General features: G+C 38.0%; 1 protein-coding gene across 1 annotated transcript; it reads right to left on the reverse strand.

Moving 5' to 3' along the window:
- Positions 1 to 261: 261 nt before the first annotated feature.
- LOC127877587 (OTU domain-containing protein 5-B-like) lies at positions 262 to 19,417 on the reverse strand. Its single transcript, XM_052423593.1, has 9 exons — positions 18,827 to 19,417; positions 14,426 to 14,519; positions 13,505 to 13,569; positions 11,324 to 11,480; positions 10,703 to 10,857; positions 7,187 to 7,381; positions 5,672 to 5,858; positions 5,132 to 5,248; positions 262 to 4,471 (listed from the first exon to the last, which is right to left on the reverse strand). The coding sequence occupies exons 1-9, from the start codon at positions 19,262 to 19,264 to the stop codon at positions 4,314 to 4,316; spliced, it is 1,566 nt and encodes a 521-aa protein (XP_052279553.1). The 5' UTR covers positions 19,265 to 19,417; the 3' UTR covers positions 262 to 4,313.
- Between the last annotated feature and the right edge of the window lie 470 nt (positions 19,418 to 19,887).

Consider the following 19,887-nt stretch of genomic DNA (forward strand, 5'->3'; position numbering starts at 1 on the left):
CCCTTTTCCCGTCGTGCGTTGTCAACATTTGCCATGTTAACACTCTACAGGCCCCATTTATTGTCCGATCTTCATGAAATTGTGTCAAGATTTGTGCCAATTACATCTTGGACGAGTTTAAAATGGTTCTGGTTGGTTGAAAAACATGGCCGCCAGGGGGCGGGGCATTTTTCCTTCTATGGCTATATTAAAACCTTGTTAACAATCTAGTTTCTTTAAATTAAAATTAATATTGAAGAGAAAGTATAACAACCCCTGGGATTATAGTATCTTTTTATTATTAGCAATGAAACAGAGTTAATATAAATGAGCAGCGATCTGGGAAAACCTAGCTTTATGTCTGTGCACATCGCAGATAAGCCTCGACAGTCCTATATGTCTGTGCACATCGCAGATAAGCCTCGGCAGTCCTATATGTCTGTGCACATTGCAGATAAGCCTCGGTAGTCCTATATGTCTGTGCACATCGCAGATAAGCCTTGGCAGTCCTATATGTCTGTGCACATCGCAGATAAGCCTCGACAGTCCTATATGTCTGTGCACATCGCAGATAAGCCTCGACAGTCCTATATGTCTGTGCACATCGCAGATAAGCCTCGACAGTCCTATATGTCTGTGCACATCGCAGATAAGCCTCGGCAGTCCTATATGTCTGTGCACATTGCAGATAAGCCTCGGCAGTCCTATATGTCTGTGCACATCGCAGATAAGCCTCGACAGTCCTATATGTCTGTGCACATCGCAGATAAGCCTCGACAGTCCTATATGTCTGTGCACATCGCAGATAAGCCTCGGCAGTCCTATATGTCTGTGCATATCGCAGATAAGCCTCGGCAGTCCTTTATGTCTGTGCACATTGCAGATAAGCCTCGGCAGTCCTATATGTCTGTGCACATCGCAGATAAGCCTCGACAGGCCTATATGTCTGTGCACATCGCAGATTAGCCTCGGCAGTCCTATATGTCTGTGCACATCGCAGATAAGCCTCGGCAGTCCTATATGTCTGTGCACATTGCAGATAAGCCTCGGTAGTCCTATATGTCTGTGCACATCGCAGATAAGCCTCGGCAGTCCTTTATGTCTGTGCACATCGCAGATAAGCCTCGGCAGTCCCTTATGTTTGAACACATCGCAGATAAGCCTCGGCAGTCCTTTATGTCTGTGCACAAAGTATCATCCCAGATTATCCTGTTCAGTCCGATACTTTTTGCCTAGACTTGGTTTTTTGTTTAGAACAGACTTCCTCTTACAAAATATTTCATAAAAGCGGAAAGTGTTGCCCCTCATAAGCCTGTGCAGACTGCCCAGGCTAATATTGGACAACACTTTACACACATGCAATAAGCCTTGTTTTCCCAGAGCAAGACTCAAAGAGTTTATAAAGAGATTAACAATATTCAGAAACACCATCTGAATGTTTAATAATATTTCAAAAGAAGGAAAACAACATAAAAGCATCTGAAATAAATTCAATGTAAAAGAAAAACAACTGAATACAAAATCTGGAACCCAGGTTCCGAATTTCAACAAATATCCATCACTAACAAAAAATCTACTCTAAAAGCACAATCCACCATTTGAGTCGCGTTCTGAGAAAACTGGGTATAATGCATGTGCGTAGTGTTGTCCCAGATTAGCCTGTGCAGTCTGCAGGGGCTAATCAGGGACAACACTTTCTGCCTTAACTGGATTTTCGTGTAGAAGAGACTTCCTTTAAACGAAAATACCATAAAAGCGGAAAGTGTCGTTCCTGATTAGCCTGTGTGGACTGCACAGGCTAATCTCGGACGACACTTTACGCACATGCATTATGTCCAGTTTTCTCAGAACGCGACTCATTTTATCACACAAAGAGCACATACCTATACATCCAATGCAATTCATTTGTCTGTACATCGTTATTTTTAAAAAAAAAAAAGTAATTTATACCAGCTTTATACAAGCTTTTTTGAAAATGATATCTACAACTGTTTATCCACATTTCTATAGCCACTTGGTTCGCAACAGTTGCATGCATATGTCAAAAATTGCAAAAGACGAAGCACAATTTGTATTGTGAACAGTTTCAATCATTATCAACCACATGACAAAGTCAATGATAGTTTTATTTTGTCAATGCACACAAAGCTGTAACAACAATCGTGTTTATTGAGGAACAAGCTAGTTTTCAAAGTTGCAGTATGCTAAGAAAATGCTGCAATGAAAGATGGTAACTCACAAGTTAAAATGTAAGAAGGCACTGTGTTTGTTAATAAATATTTTTTACATATTAAAGGGACCTTTTCACAGATTTTTTGCAAGTTTTGAAGTGGCTTCAAATTGATAAATGTAATCATCGGAACTAAAGAGTTCCAGTATAAAACAACAACAAAAATAGCATGCAGCACCGACCCTTAGAGTAAAAGTCTAACACTTAATAGCCTAGGCCATTCATGCTAGCACCGACCCTTAGAGTAAAAGTCTAACACTTAATAGCCTAGGCCATTCATGCTAGCACCGACCCTTAGAGTAAAAGTCTAACACTTAATAGCCTAGGCCATTCATGCTAGCACCGACCCTTAGTGTAAAAGTCTAACATTTAATCGCCTAGGCCATTCATGCTTAGTGTTTTATTAATAATATAAGCTATCCCTTTAATGTCACAAAATATATCAATAACAACACAACTTTCCAATTTCTACCTTCGTTTCACGTTTGAAACATGTAAAGTTTTTAACTCTTCAAAAGATGCATATGATGGATATTTTAGAGCATGGTAAATGTTCAGTATTACTGTTTTCTTGCAAAAAAAACCCATAAAATCAACTAAAATTTGGGAATCTGAATTATTTTTTTTATTTTGTCAATTTATCAAATGTGAAAAGGTCCCTTTAAAGGAAAATGTGCATGTATTTCATTAGATTACAATTTCGTACAAGAAAATATGTAAAACATTTTATGTGACCTCAAAATAAACGTTCAACCAAAAAGTCAAGCCTTCCATTATTTTGATGTTTTAAAAACACAGAAAAACAGATAAATAAACATTAGAACTAAACTGCTCTCCTTCAATCGCTTTAACAACATCTTTATCACACAAATATTAAGTCGCAATAATAAATGTAAATATTTGTATAAAGTGTGATAGTAATAATAGTATGTTGGGTTGCAAATGGCTCATACAGACAAGTCAATACAATCAGCATTGTGTAGCAGTCTTAGTATATGCAGGGCATGTTTTTTCAGTATACATTATTTCCAAAAATCAGATATTTCACAAATGCTAAGATAAGGATGGTATATGGAAACAATAAAAGATAATGGTATCAAACAATGCATACCGATATATAATGGATAGGAATGAAAACAAACAGGCCAAATACAATTCCTGTGTGTAACAGTTAATCTAGTCTAGAATTTCTTTCTGTAATATCGCACAAACAATTCATAGTCTACACTTCTTCTTGCTGTAATACTCATTTATCTGTACTACATCTGTATTGCTTATGTAAATAAAAGATTTCCACTGTCAGAGCAATAATACAATTCAAGTGTTGGCAATATTATAAATAATAAGCACAATAATAAATGCAGTTCTTTATAAAAAAAAAGATACTGGAATATCAAAAAAATAACTTAACTAGCTTTACCCCTAAAGATATTTTCATGTTTATACTTTTTAAACATATACCACCCCCACACAAAGTGTTGAAATTATTGAAACAATAAGTTTTAAAGCTTAAATATGAGTCTCCAATATCAAGTTTAAGCATCAATTATGTAACGAAAAAAAAATGAAATTTCATAATCTGTGTTGTGACGGACAAACAGATCAGGGCTTTTTTCCTACTGTGAGAACGGCCGTTTTTCACGAATTTGGGAAATTTGCGACTCAAATTTTCACAATGTCAAGAAGTTCGTGACGCCAATTTTCACTATATTAGAAAGTTCGCGTTTATTTTTTCACAATTTTGACCAGTTTGCAACTAATTTTTTTTACAATTTGAACAGATCGCGACTCATTTTTCATTGTTCACAAAATCGGGGGGAGGGAGGGGGGATAAACAGCACAATTTTCTCAAAAAGAAAAGAGTTCAAACCAATAGAGACTTATAGATCAATTAAGTTTCCATTGCATACGTAAAACTCATTTATCACAAATAAAGCCATGATATGATACGCTAATATTTTTAGTATCCATCCCTACTCTAGAATTCCTTTATCCACTTTCCTCATTTCAAACTGCAATCGCTTGCCATATTGCTGTTACATGCTCTCAACTTTTGTACCCATCATTTTATTGAAGAGATTGAATGCTGCTTATCAAACATTCGCTAACTGTCAGGGGATGGGCAGGGGTTTCCGGTAGAGGTGCTTTCATTGGAAGGCAGCGGGGAGTTTGTACTTTTTTTAAAGTGGTCTATGTACTCTTGCTGCGACTGCGCGATCACTTGAGCCAAAATATCGTCTTCATCAAAATTTGCAAAGTCAGCTGAAATTAAAAAAACATAAATAAACTGTGATATCAATCCAAAATGTACCACATGTAAAAGCACGAGAGATTCTTTAAATATGGCAAAAAAATATCGTTTTCATTACCAGTAATAATCGTCATTAACTTAGAGACATGTATGTGATATTCGTTAATAAAATGTGCTTTTGATTTGAAATTACTTCATAAAATTACATTAAATGTGGATGCTGCTATGAAAGTCTCCCAAAACAAAGTGACCTAGAACCAAAAAAAAATATCTTTGAACCATCTAAGCTACAAGACCTTTCTTCAACATGTTAAAAAAGACTTAAACAAGACTATTGCCAAGCAATATATGTCCCCTACCGGCTCCACCATTGTCAGATTTTTTTACATTTTTTATTTGTTGCCATAGCAACCAGAATTTTTTTACCTAGGAACACAATGAAATGACGTGCATAATGTCCATATTGTCATCTATCCATGTTTAAAGTTTCATGAAAAAATATGAAAAACTTTTAAAGTTATCGCAGGATCCAGAAAATTGTGACAGACTGACGGACTGACAGACAGACACACAGAGCGCAAACCATAAGTCCCCTCCGGTGAAACCGGTAGGGGACAAAAATGTGTACTTGTAACTGTGAGCTGTAAAAGAAAACACCAATTCGAACCAACCGTATATGGAGTTGGGGAACTGGTTGACAATGGAGTGGGTTTCAAACTCATAACCTCCTGTTGCACCTTCCATGTAGTTACTTGCTCCTGCATCACACTTAGCCCCAGGGGAATTCACTGCAAAAGAGAAAATACAAAAATAAAATACAGTAGTTCATCATACTACTTGCAGATACATATCATGCATGGGTGAGATTTAGGTACTACATCAGTGGAACAAATACCCTACCCCAGTACTGGGTTTACCAAAACTCACTTTTAAATACTTCTAACAAATTTTAGAACTATTGGTTGAATGAACTTTGCATTGAAGGGAGGAGATCGGCTGAAAGGAGAGAAAATCACACCTCTGCAAGTTACGACATTTAGTGAAAACTGCTAAACTTAAGTTTGATGTTTAGGGATGATGGCAGTAGAAATATATTCAAGATCAATACCCACACAAGCAAATGGGCTGGCCACTAAAATCATTAGTCACATACATTTAATTATATAAAATACAAGCAACAAGAGGAACCTGTTTTTTTCTGAGTTGCTAACCTTTTTGTTCCGGAATTCGTGGTGAGTTGTGGTGGTCCCCTGACTCAAGCCTAGGTGGGCTATCCTGACCGTGGGTGGCACTGGATTTCTGGTGCGGCGATCGGCCCGTTCGGACCTCTGGGGAACCGGCACTCTCCAACAGCTGTGTGTTATCACTAGAGGAACTGCATGTGGCACAGGCTGTACGCTGGCAAACAGATAAAATATACATGTTGTCTGCATTTTTCTTGTTATCCTTGAGTCACTGATAACATTCACCTTACAAACACTCATCATATAGCTGTGGATAACCAACAAGCTATACTTTTTCACATAATCTCTCACAAGGCAGTCCCCAAGATGGCTATAACCCTTGCCAAGATTTTTTACCTTCTAAGTTTTACGGTACATAAGAGATATGAACCAGACAAATAGGTTGAGACTCAAACTTTTACTCATTTGAACTAAATCTTGTGGCCAAGTTCGATAAAAAGCCTTCACCTGATTGACTTTGTCTTTTGAAATTTTCTCTTCTGTTTATCATTTGATGCAAATTTCATGTAAATCCATTAAACAATATAGTAGATTTGGGGTTGAGAGGAATAAGGGACACTAAAATGTTTGACCTTGAAGTATGAAATTGACCTTGAGTTGACCTGACTCACTCATGACTTTTGTAGAGCGTCTGAATGACCATAACAATTTAGCCAAGTTTCATGAACATTCTTCAATATGTATTAAAGGAGATATGGAGCAAACTGGGAAACTGAGGCTCAGAATTTCGACCTTAAAGCATCGCTTTTCCTTGTGTAAGCATAACGGACTTATTTTTTCTGCACATTATCGCAATAAACTTATTAGTCTAATTTCATGTGATATGAAGCGGACACCACAATGGAGGCTACAACCTTTGACCTTGAAGTACAACATTGACCTTAAGCCAGCACTACTGACTCCTGCCTTTTGAACATTATCTCAATGCTTTTAACATTTGATGCAAAGTGCATGAAATCCACTGAAGGCTCTAGGATATATGGACTTTAACTACCTTGACCTTGAGCAGTCATGACTGACTCATGCCTTCTGCACATGATCTCAATTCAATTTAGGTGTTTTGTAAATTTTACTAAAATCGTTCAGACTATAAAAGACATGAAGGCTCAAACCTTTCACCTTTAAGTATGAACTTGAAACTCGACCAGTGTACCTGAATCATGCCTTCTAAAAATTCTCACAATGCCCCTAATAATTGAAGCAAGTGTTTTAAAAATCCGAAGAAAATGATGGACGGATATAGGGGAATTCTATAATCAAACTTCTGTTCTATGACAAGCAAATAATAAGCTTCTTTCTTGTCATCCTTGAGCTACTAGGGTTATGCCTAAATGTTTATTTAAACTATGAATAACCAACAAAAATATGCTTAAGTGATTTTTGCTTTCTCAAAAGTAGGTAAAGTTATGACTATGAGATTTATTAATATACAATCAAACCACAAGTTAGGCAATATACAAACATTCGAGTACAAAGCCCTACATGGTCATTAGTGCGGGCCCGTTTCTCGTTATCTTTGAGCCACTGCAGGTAGGACTCTCGAGCCACCTGCTCCTGCAGGGTCTCCTGTGTGACCTCCCAGTCTGTCTCTCGGATCTTATCCTGCAACATCGCCTGCTCAAGGTGCAGCTCCTCAGACTGGCGCGTCGCGTCGTGCACCAAGTGGGTCTCTGCAAGCTGCATTGACAGGAAGTACAAATTATGTTAGTTGTAATATTATTATAACATATGACTGAGCATCGATCTGTTTATTAACAGGTTTAATTTCATGTGCATAAAGTTTCATCCCAGGTAAGCCTGTGCAGTTCAAATAGGCTAAGAAGGGACAATCATTTTAGGAAAATCCATTGAGATCAACATTGAAGATAACTCCAAAAATCGTAGTCCGCACAGGCTAATCAGGGACAACACTTTACACACATGCATTAAGCACCGTTTACCCAGTTGAAGGCTAATATGTCAGGGTGCAGGATTATGTGAATTTGTGGAGTTCACAATTAAAAGTTAATTGATGTAAACACACCGGCAAGTGGATTTTTTTCCAAATAAGTTTTTTAAACAAATATTCTTACGAATTTCAACTAGTGCATATAAGACAGTTTCTGATGGAAATGTGAAATACATCAGAATTACTTTATTTAATAGACCTGTGTTCTTGGCCAAAAATTTGATGTTTACAGCATTCATGGACACAGTTATGCAACATTAAATTTTGGCACCGATTTCAGACGTACACAAGGATTTATTCTTAAACCTAAAGATTAAAAGATATCTGCAAAAACGGCAACAAAAACTGTCTTTTATGCAGTAACGATTTTTGCAATTGTATTTCAATAACTTCATATATCTGCAAAACTAAAGTTCTTAAAGGTGAGTTTACATTCTGTCCAGCCTGTGTGTAAACCCCTGTGAACCCCATTGATACTGCACCCTGATATATGGCATGTGAACAGGCTTGTGTTTTGCAACACTGTCTTTAATACAACTGTGTAAAAAATACATTTCTTGACTGATGACTCTATACAGACTAATTTAAACTCCACAACCTGTATATATTAAGGCACCTTTATATTTGTGAAATAAATTTTGGTGAAATTCTCAAAACTATTTCTGGCCAAACGGTCTTGTAATTCCTTTATTCCTTTCTGGCATTAACACCATTCTCTGCTAACTAACTAAAAACAAGAATATCAGTGAAACTGATGGATGCTCCCCGATGATGCGCTTTGTCAATTTATGTGTTAATAACCACCTAAAAAATATTTTATTAGCCTCTGTGACCTTGACCCCAGTGACCTCAAACCTCATCAAAAGGTAGAGGCCCATGCAAGGTACCTATATGCCAAATATGAAAGAGATCGGTAAAGTATTGAAGGTGCTATGAGAAACTGTTACAAACGCGTGACGGAAAATCTATTAATAGCCTCAGTGACCTTGAGCCCAGTGACCTCAAACCTAATCAAAAGGTAGAGGTTAATGCAAGGTACTTACATGGCTATTATGTAAGAGATGGGTAAAGTATTGAAGGCCCTATCAGAAACTGTAAGAAAAGCGTGGCGGAAAATCTATTATTAGCCTTGGTGACCTTGAGCCCAGAGACCTCAAACCTCATCAAAAGGTAGAGGTCCATGGAAGGTACCTACATGCCAAATATGAAAGAGATCGGTAAAGTAACAAAAGCATGACGGAAAATCTATTATTAGCCTTGGTGACCTTGACCCCAGTGACCTCAAACCTCATCAAAAGGTAGAGGTCCATGCAAGGTACCTACATGCCAAATATGAAAGATATCGGTAAAGTATTGAAGGTGCTATGATAAACTGTAACAAAAGCATGACGGAAAAATCTATTATTAGCCTCAGTGACCTTCACCTTGACCCCAGAGACCTCAAACCTCATCAAAAGGTAGAGGTCCATGCAAGGTACCTACATGCCATATATGAAACAGATCGGTAAAGTATTGAAGGTGCTATGAGAAACTAACAAAAGTGCGACGGAAAAATCTATTATTAGCCTCGTTGACCTTGACCCTAGTGACCTCAAACCTCATCAAAAAGCAGAGGTCCATGCAAGGTACCTACATGCCAAATATGAAAGAGATTGGTAAAGTATTGAATGTGGTATGAGAAACTAACAAAAGTGCGACGGAAAAATCTATTATTAGCCTCGTTGACCTTGACCCCAGTGACCTAAAACTAGGGCTGTCACGATTCACCGGTATACCGGTATATCGCGGTGCATGTCGTGAAAAAAATCGCACCGCGGTACGGCGTTGCCGCACCGGTTTTTTAAATAGTATTATATTAGCACAGATATAAATACATTACATAATTATTTTGATATAGATATCGTTTTAAAAACTGTAGAAGCGATTCAAAAGAGCTAAATAAATAATCCGTTAATATCCAGGTCAAGCAAGCGCTTCCACTGGTAGATGTTTAATTTTCACGTTTAAAATACGGCGATGTATGGGTCCGTACCTTTTTTGGCATTTGGGACAGATTTCCTTTGCAAATCAGTTCATAATTATCCAAAAGATGTTTACTCTATTTCTTATTTTCTTTCTTTAGTATATCGATCGTTCAAAGCATGGCACTTCCTAATCATGTTATCTAAAGATTATGAATAAGTCGAGGAAGAGTCAGAACGCTAAGGATTTTCAATACTGGGCCTGCTGACTCCGCATTTTAAACATGCCCTTGAAGCGTTCGATTTACACAGATTGTAGTCACAGCTATTGTAAACAACATGGCGGACATTTTAGAAAAAGACGCGAATAACAATAACAATAACAATGACTACTTCTATCAAGTTTATTACAGTTTCTGCTACAGTTTCTAGTCATTCTATGATACCAGTGTTTTCTGATTATTGAGTTTCATAAAGTTTGTAAAACTTGTTATTCTGCTGTTTTCTTCACAGATACATATTCTGTAAAATATCGCGGTACGTACCACGATACAGTGTTGCCGTACCACGATATACCGCGGTACGCTCACGGCGTATCGTGACAGCCCTACCTAAAACCTCATCAAAAGGTAGAGGTCCATGCAAGATACCTACATGCCAAATATGAAAGAGATCGGTAAAGTATTGAAGGTGGTATGAGAAACTGTAACAAAAGTGTGACGGAAAAATCTATTATTAGCCTCGGTGACCTTGACCCCAGAGACCTCATTAAAAGGTAGAGGTCCATGCAAGGTACTTACATGCCATTATGAAAGAGATCGGTAAAGTATTGAAGGTGCTATGAGAAACTGTAACAAAAGTGTGACGGAAGGAAGTAAGGAAGTAAGGACAAACTGGCAACTATATGCTCACTGAAAATTTTTGGGGAGCATAAAAACAAGCATTAAGACAACAAGTGTGCACTTAACCATACTTTTTTACCATACCAGTCAGTGTTTTAGACATTTTAACTTGTCCATGTACTGATCTTCTGTTTTGGGCTAAGGCAAGAGAACATTTGCAGGTTGAATGATGAAAGAAAAGTCTTACCCCAGGCTGAAAGTTGGCCAGAGGGAGTCCCAGCCCAACTCCAATGGTCTGTTTATATGGGTCTACGACAGAATTGTAGTGGACATTACTGTGGTAGCTGATGCGAATGGGCTCATTATCAGTCTTGTAGGAGCTGTGGAAAGTGTTCATTGGATCTGAAAGTGAATTTCATATACAAATTACACGTGCGGTAAGGTTTTCTTCGTATCCTTAGAAGTAAATCGATCAAAGGAAAATTTTGGTGAGTGTGGGAAAAACATATTTAGTAATAAAATTGCATTAAAGACTAAAGTACATGAATGCATGAAACATATGCATATTATCAATAACCATTCAGGAGTGTTATACAAAAATCTCAATGATGCCTCATTTTTAAAGTCTTTATTTTAGGAAAGCATTATTGATATGGCCCTCTGATCTATTAAATCAAGCTCAATAGGAATCATGACAGAGCTTTCTTTGGTAAAGCAAAGTTTTTATGGAATTGTTCCTGCAAAATTTAGTACAAGTTTACTCCTTCAATGTCTACAAATCAAGCCTTTGTTGCTTTACTAAATGGCACAGTGAGCACAAAAGGAAATATATTTCAAAATAATGAAAATATTTCACACATGTACTAACCTAAACTATACTGATACACCTCGATAGGCCTGTTATAAATTTCGCACATGGCTTGGATTTCTAAATGGTTTCCATGGCAATTGTCCATCCGCTTGCGATTCAGGTATGTGGTGAAATCTTCTGTTACATAATGGGAGTAATAATCAGCATTCTTAGCCTGGAAAAAAATGAAATCTTACACAACTATTTAAAGCTTGATATATTTAGAATGTTATCTTTTAATTCAATACAACTTATATACTAGTCAACTTTATCTTTGACCATGATTGTGACCTTGACCTTCAATGTAAGGACCTTGTTCTTATAAACATTACTAGAAATGGCGCGGCAGAGGCCGACGCGTATCCCCACGCCGAATGTTTGACCTAGGTGTGCCCCAGGGTTGGTAATGGGGCCATGCATAGCTGAGATTGACCGTATTGTCATAAGAGAAGTTCATCATCAATTAGAAGTGAATTGGTGTAGAAATGAAGAAGTTATAGTAAAAGGCAATTTTGGGTGGGTGTGACATATGTGGGCAGGGCGCCCCAGGGTTGGTAATTGTGCCATGCATAGTTGAGATTGACCGTATTGTCATAAGAGAAGTTCAGTATCAATTTGAAGTGAATCGGTGTAGAAATGAAGAAATTATAGTAAAAGGCAATTTTGGGCGGGTGTGGTCTATGTGGGCGGGGCCCCAGGGTTGGTAATGGGGCCATGCATAGTTAAGATTGACTGTATTGTCATAAGAGAAGTTCAATATCAATTTGAAGTGAATCGGTGTAGAAATGAAGAAATTATAGTAAAGGCAATTTTGGGTGGGTGTGGTCTATGTGGGCGGGGCCCCAGGGTTGGTTATGGGGCCATGCATAGTTGAGATTGACCCTAATGTCATAAGAGAAGTTCAGTATCAATTTGAAGTGAATCCGTGTAGAAATGAAAAAATTATAGTAAATGGAATTTTTTGGTGGGTGTGGCCTATGTGGGCGGGCGCCCCAGGGTTGGGATTGGGGCCATGCATAGTTGAGATTGACCCTAATGTCATAACAAAAGTTCAGTATCAATTTGAAGTGAATCCGTGTAGAAATGAAAAAATTATAGTAAATGGAAATTTTTGGTGGGTGTGGCCTATGTGGGCGGGGCGCCCCAGGGTTGGGAATGGGGCCATGCATGGTTGAGATTGACCGTATTGTCATAAGAGAGGTCCAGTATCAATTTGAAGTGAATCGGTGTAGAAATAAAGAAGTAAATGTAAAATAACCTAAAAAAATGAGTGATAATTTCTGACGCGGCCCCACCCCAACCGCTATAACTTTTGACCCAGGGGTCAGATCAAAATTCCAAATAGTGCAGGGTCGCACATATGCTCATAGCTACCATGTGTGTAAGTTTCAAGGTTCTAGTGCTTTTAGTGTAGGAGGAGATAGTGGCCAGGACGGACGGACAGACAGACGGACGGACGGCGGAGATAACCACAATATCCCCACCTTTTTTTCAAAAAGCGTGGGGATAAATACCTCTTCATAACCCATACAAAAATCAGTGTTCCTTATTGCAATAGCAGCAAAAATTTCAATGTTAGATTTAGTCTGGTAACATTGACTTAACGAGATACAAAATGATCTTTTTTTTTTTAAACAGTTGAATTTTGGAATTTGATGGGCAGACCCTTACTCAAGATCATCCATAAAACAAAACAAGATGAAATCGTAAAATGATTTTTAGATGCTAATAAATTGCATAATGTTTGTATTTTAACACTTATGTTATTTGTTTAAGGGTCTTGTTAAGGGTATGGTACTTTTATAGTTAGATTTTTTTTATTGCATTATAGAATTAGGAAGTGTTTATGGATCTTTAATGTTTAGTGGTCAGTTATTCACAAAATTATTGCTTGTACGATATCAATATGCAAATAAAGAACCATTGATTATGTGAACCTTTTTTGCAAAGAATTTTGAGCATAACATATGTTCCAGAATGGTATTTATTATCTAATAGTAAAACCCAAACAATACAAAAATACTAAATTGACAACTTCAAAGAATTGAGTATTTTTTTATTGGTTTGGATAAACACACTCCTTATGTGACTACGTTATGGGCCTCTGCTAAAGAATTCATCTGATTATTCAATTATAATACATAAACATATTTTATTTTATTTTTTTGTTCCTTAATTAATTATGTTTTATTTACTTACTAGATATTCTATACATTGTTTTCTAACGGTAGTATGCATTTCTTGATCCCCATACACCTGGTCCGCTGTCAGAAAGAAAACACTGTCAGAATAAGTAGTTCAAGAGGAGTTTATGACACATCCAGTTACAAAATAACATACATATATTTAACAAAGCTGTTTACAAACTACTATTGTTTTAATTAAAACAGTATTTTACAATAGAACTATCCAAGACCTATTCATGCACAAAGGGACAGAGTTTACATGGGCTAATATTATGGAAAACATCCTTAAAACGTTGAAGGATTTATTTTCCTTTCCATTTCCTTTTGACATTCTTAACAAGGTCTTGGTAAATTATGTTTTCTTATTCCCTTTTTCATTTTGATGTACACAAAAGGGTCAGCTATTATAAAGTTTTACATAATAATGTATGAATTTTATGTATAAAGCATGTTACAGAGGTAGCCATGGCATAGCGGCTTAAGTTCACATTTAGACTGTGAGATCAGGGTTCAACAGCCACTATGGGAGCATTATTTATATCCTCCCAAAAGACATTTGGTACTGGTTCTACCCAGGGATGAACTCGAGAGCCTTTCACTAAGCCTTCCATGCAATCAATCTAAAAATTAGGTGTAAACTAAAGCACGCTTTCAACAGTGTCTATCTAATAAATAAAACTCGGTTACTACAAAAAGCATACAACAACCAGACTAGTTCCATTTAAATGGAAAAAAGCAACGTGGTTGAATTGATATCCCCATCAAATAAGTTGACAGACAGACAGATGGACTGCAGACAACGCCCAACTCCATATCCGTCCAACTTTTGCGGGCATAACAACACAGTCGTAGCTCAAATCTCATGGGTCATGATGGTTTTCAAGAGGCATGTTTAAATTGCTAGAAAAACTGAAATAATATGTCTTGGCCTTACCGACAGCCCTGAAAAGACAAGCCCCATCCTCTCCCATCTTCCTTATAACAAATCCTTTCTTCTCTTTCAAGCCATTCTCAAACCACTTCTCGAGCTACAATTGAAATATGTCAAGAGATATATATAACATATTTTTAAGGTAGAAACATCATCATCATGTTACACAATTATTTCAACATTGAAGGTAATTACAATCCCTTTCAGATTTCTGTCTGCATATTGTGTGCACAATCTTACTCCTAGGAGCCTATTCTAATGAAAATACAAAAGTAGCACATATCAAATTAAAATCTCTGTAAAATACATATAAAGTATGCTCATTTGGTCATTGTCGGCTCAGGTTTTACTCAAAAGTACCCTGGGTACTCGAAAGCATAGTACTATGTATAGTGTTTTATACAGGAAGGAAAAAGGGCGTGGTGCAAAATTTCAAAAAAGGGCACTTTAGCGCGCGACATCCATAAAAAGGGCACACATATATCTGTATAGTGACTTAATAACAAGCTGTGTTACACACAAACAGTGTACGTATAGTTTTGAGATTTTTGTTGAATAATTAAACCAACAAAATCCAGAATGTATATTTTATTATGTGTTTTATATTTTCATGTTTGTAACAAAAAACAAGATTAAACACCATAGGATATATATCTTATACAAACTATAGCTTTTCAAAGAAGTCTTAGAATACTGTTAAATGAGTTACTCTCTTAAACAATTATTTATATTTAAAATGTTACACACATTGCACGAACAAGTCCTTTATATGCATCTTAAATGGAGATTCACAAACACTAACACTTTGTTGAATAGTCAGAAAGTTCTGCGTAATGTCATTGTTTTCATGACCACGTGTTGTATTGTGTACATTTTATTTCGCAAAAAGTGTAACTAGGAACGGCGCCGTACTGTCTTTTGTTCATTGTCAATTAATTCAATACACGTTAATTGGTCTCCGATATATACTTGTGTTGTGAATGTAACGTAACGTTATTAGCCGCGCCGCGCTTAAGTGTATTACGTCCCTGACGTCACGCCATATTTGTTGTTGTTTATATACGTCATGTTTTTATTTGAATCTGAAGTAAAAGGAAGAACCTGAACACACAACGTTTTGTACCTTTATTATCCCACACGATCGCGATATTGGTGCCGTTACAAATTAAAATGAATCTACAGAGAATACAGATACAGAGAGAGGGTCACCGCCGTTTCATTGAGAAATATTTGGAGAAAATCGAACAATCTAAGGAGAACGATTCATTGACCGATTTTCACGCTATTCTCAACGCTATTGAAGCGAAAGTCACGATTCTAGAGACACTGAATGAGAAAATACTTTCACAGACGGAGATAGAGGGATTGGAGGAAGAAATATTTCAAACAGACACGTATTCAGCGGAACTGGATATCCAGCTGTGTCGCTTACAAGCTTTCCGAGATCAACAGGAGAAGAGAGTAGCCCCGCATGCTACCGATCTACCACGAGATGACCAGAGAAATTTAAGTAATCAGCAGCGCAACAGCAATGGTTTGAACCCAGACGCTTCTTCTTTCTTTCCCGACAGAACTGTGACGCCAGGAAGTGTGGCGGCGAACTCTTACAGCCTGGCTCCCGGCGATGTTGTACTGAAGATAGGAAACGTGAACGCCACGAACATCAGCCACAACGAGGCCCAGGAGGTGATCTGCGGGGCCACAAACATCCTTCAACTCACAATCAAGAAAGGTCCCGGAAAAAGCGCCTCTATGTCACCCACGCCCATCGGGTCCGGTCAGTTTTCGACCCCTCTGGAGAAACGTGATAAATACTCTACACTTCCAGATTATCGTATCGGAACTGGGTACCAAGCACTTAATAATGTATCTAGTGTATATAATAGCGGCCAAGAAAGTAGTGCATATGACATGCGTCAGTTGGAACAAACTCCGCCAATGTCTGGGCAACAATCACAACATAATAAGTACCCTTATATGTCGAAATCTGGTATTCAGTTACAGTTGAATTCACCAACTCAAATTGATATACGAAATGACAACAGCTACAACCAAAGAGGAGATTATAACGATGGTGGTAGTTACAGTCAGCCAATGTCGCATGTGCAATATACGAACGAAAATAGGACTGAGTCTCCGTATCAAAGGCAAACATCGGTAGGTTCTAATCGTCAATTTCCTTATTCAGGTCACCCTCAAAGTTATTTTAAAAAACCTACTCCATTTTCTCCCGGTTGTGCAGATAACTTCACCGACAACAGCCCACAGCATCCACGTGCTCAAAGGCAGACGTCGTCCGGAAGTCAGCCAGTTGGTAATGTGTACGACGCGACAATTAGCCCTGGCTTTCAGTCCTGCTCTTACATGTCAGACGAACCTCCGCCTACCCCACCCCCACCTGACCTATCAACCGACTCGTTCCTTCAAGCGTTCCGGAGATTTGCCAGCAGGAAGTCGTTGCCCACGGTGATGGTATTAGACAATGCTACGACTTATATTGCTGCTTCCAATCACCTTAAGAAGCTATTCAACTACCAAGTCGTACAAGAAGAACTTAGCAAACAGTGGAACAGAGTGGCGATTTATTCCCAAAACGTACAACGTGCAAACTCTAACCATTAGAGACAGTCAATGATATTGAATAGAAACCATTTAAGTATTAAAAGTTAAACGCGCAATTGTGATTGAAATACTGAAATAGACAGCTGAGTGTACATGTAATTGAAATACGAGAGACAGTTAAGAAATTGTTATTCAGAAACTGAGTGATAAACATTTGATATTCATTTCAAATCAACGTGTATACTTGTGATCAAATTAGTGTTTCTGCAATCTTACGATTGTCACGAATGATTCAGGATTTCATAAGTAATGACACATATTCTCCTCTGATTGTTAATAATTGTCACTTTTCGCGGCCCCCAGAATGTTGTGAATGTAACGTAACGTTATTAGCCGCGCCGCGCTTAAGTGTATTACGTCCCTGACGTCACGCCATATTTGTTGTTGTTTATATACGTCATGTTTTTATTTGAATCTGAAGTAAAAGGAAGAACCTGAACACACAACGCTTTGTACCTTTATTATCCCACACGATCGCGATAACTTGTTTTGCTTACAAAGCAATTTGCATCAATTTCTAATTTACGTTTCGTCGAGAGTGGAATGCCAAAATCGGAAAGCGTACGTTGCGACATTCTAAACACGAATGATAAGTGGTACAAGTTCAATATTTTTGTAAAATTCATATCTGTGTTTGCCAATTAACATATTTTGACAAGTTACAAACGGGTCATAATGTTCTTAATTGAACCAATGGTGCAGGCCTACTACTGTTACAACAATTAACAACTTTTGGCCAAACAGGGTCCAAGACGGGGTAGCAACTTCTTTGCCGACATTCACACGTTATTGTAATCGTGACAATAAACAAGCACGTGCTCCAATTAAGCGCGGTCTGCCTAACAGTGAACAGCAAACGTGTTAAGATTGTCGTCTGCTACAATTCATTAACACACATCTACTGTGAGCCTGCGCCAATTGTATTGGATAGGAGGCGGAGCGTTATTTTAATCGACAGTTTTAATATGTCACGGGTTGCTATTTTCGGCGTATGGCCAATTTTCAGGAAGTACAGTGGACGTCATGGGGTTTTGTAATCGGCGTATGGAAACAATTATCGGGCGTAATATACGGCCGTACGCCGCTTAGTGCAAGCCCTGTAACTTAATTTTTATTAACTTAAAACTGTTTTGCATTAATTTGAAATCAAATCAATATTTTACAGATACAACTGGTGTTTTTGTTTAAATTTAATTACGCGTAAAAATAAATGTTTTGATATAACTGAATTATGCATGAAATGCACAATATCCACGTGAATAACATCGAGGTTTTCATCAAGTCTCCTATGTAACTGTGCACGATTGTATCCGGACCGATTGGTGGTACAAAGCCACTGAAATTATCGATTGATATTGACACATGGTTATTCATGCATGATGTATTCACAACCGCGCGAATCTTCGCTGATAAAAGTCGGCTTAGAAGCTTGGTTAAGAGGCAATAAAGATCAATAAGGTCGCGCACGGCGGAAAACAGGGCGGCGGCCTTTGAAAAGGGCATTGTGGCGCTGATTTGCTTTGAAAGGGGCAGCGAGGCGCTTCAAAAAAGCGGCGTGGCGCCGCGCCACGCTAAAACGGCCTGGATAAAACACTATATGTATCCTACTCGGGTAGGTACAGAAAATACACTCAAATGCACCAGGGCCTTCTCCGGGTAACTATGAAGTATACTTTTCGTACCCAGGGTATATTGTTGTATATTTTAGAGTAATGGGAGTATTTTAGAATAGTACCTTCGAAAACATCGACAAATAGAGCATCAATTACAGAATAATCATACTTCTTCTAGATTTTCTGATGGCGCAGGTGGAACATACTCGTCGTCACTATTGCGTCTAGTTTCTTCCTCCTCAATGGGAACGTTTTTTGGAGCAGTATGTGTTGCCATGTGGGTAACAACGGTGGACGAATGCGCTGTGTGTGCCCCTCTATGCTTTCTAGGATGATTCCTATGGGGAGACGTCCTGTGCCTTCGTTTATTATGACTGCTCGAGGCTTCGTGGCCTTCATAGGGCCCGGGGTCAACGTGAGCGGCATCTTCCCTACCTGGGGTGGGTAGCCACCGGGTAGGCGAGTTTATTACGCGCACTGGTTTTTCGTGACGAGTTTCCGACGTAGTAGCATGAGAATGATGTCGAGGATGGTGGGGTAAATTTTTGTCGACATTATCGGTTTCGTTTTTATTCTTGGATACCGTTTTCTTGGGTAAAATCGTCATGCTTTAATCGGGATGGGATCGTTAAAAACTTAACGTGGTTTAAAACGGTAGACTTGAAGTCGATGTGCACAGAAGTTACGTTAAAAAGATCAGTATCCTTCTTCGTTGCTGAACAAGTGACGTCACGGATTATTTTGATAAATGAAGCGCCATCTGTAATGGTTACAATCCAATAAAAACTTGTGTTTGGCTGGATTGACAAGTCAACTCTACTTTATTGTCATGAGTTGTTTTCGTTTTTACCATGATTCTGACTAAAACTGTGTAATTTAACCTACTTGTGAAACAAATGTGGATTTAAATTATTCATAATGCAACGATTCTAAAATAACGCATTTTGTGGGGCGAGTTGTCTGGTAACCTAAATCGTAGCGAATCGTGGGCTTGTTTTCGTAGTGGAATAGGGCCATTACCCAGCAATCTATTTCTTTCTACCCCGCCCCCACGCATGGCCATAATGTATCAGTATTGAACATAGCCATTATTATAAAAGAAGAAGTAGAAGAATTTTTCTTTGAATTTAATTATACAATTTTCGCATTTATTGAATCGGGAAGATTTGTGAAAGTCTACGATTCAGTTACGACACTGCCATGGTACGATTGAGTTAAGACGAATCGTGG

The sequence above is a fragment of the Dreissena polymorpha genome, chromosome 1 (assembly GCF_020536995.1).
Source record: "Dreissena polymorpha isolate Duluth1 chromosome 1, UMN_Dpol_1.0, whole genome shotgun sequence".
NCBI classification, from domain to species: domain Eukaryota; kingdom Metazoa; phylum Mollusca; class Bivalvia; order Myida; family Dreissenidae; genus Dreissena; species Dreissena polymorpha.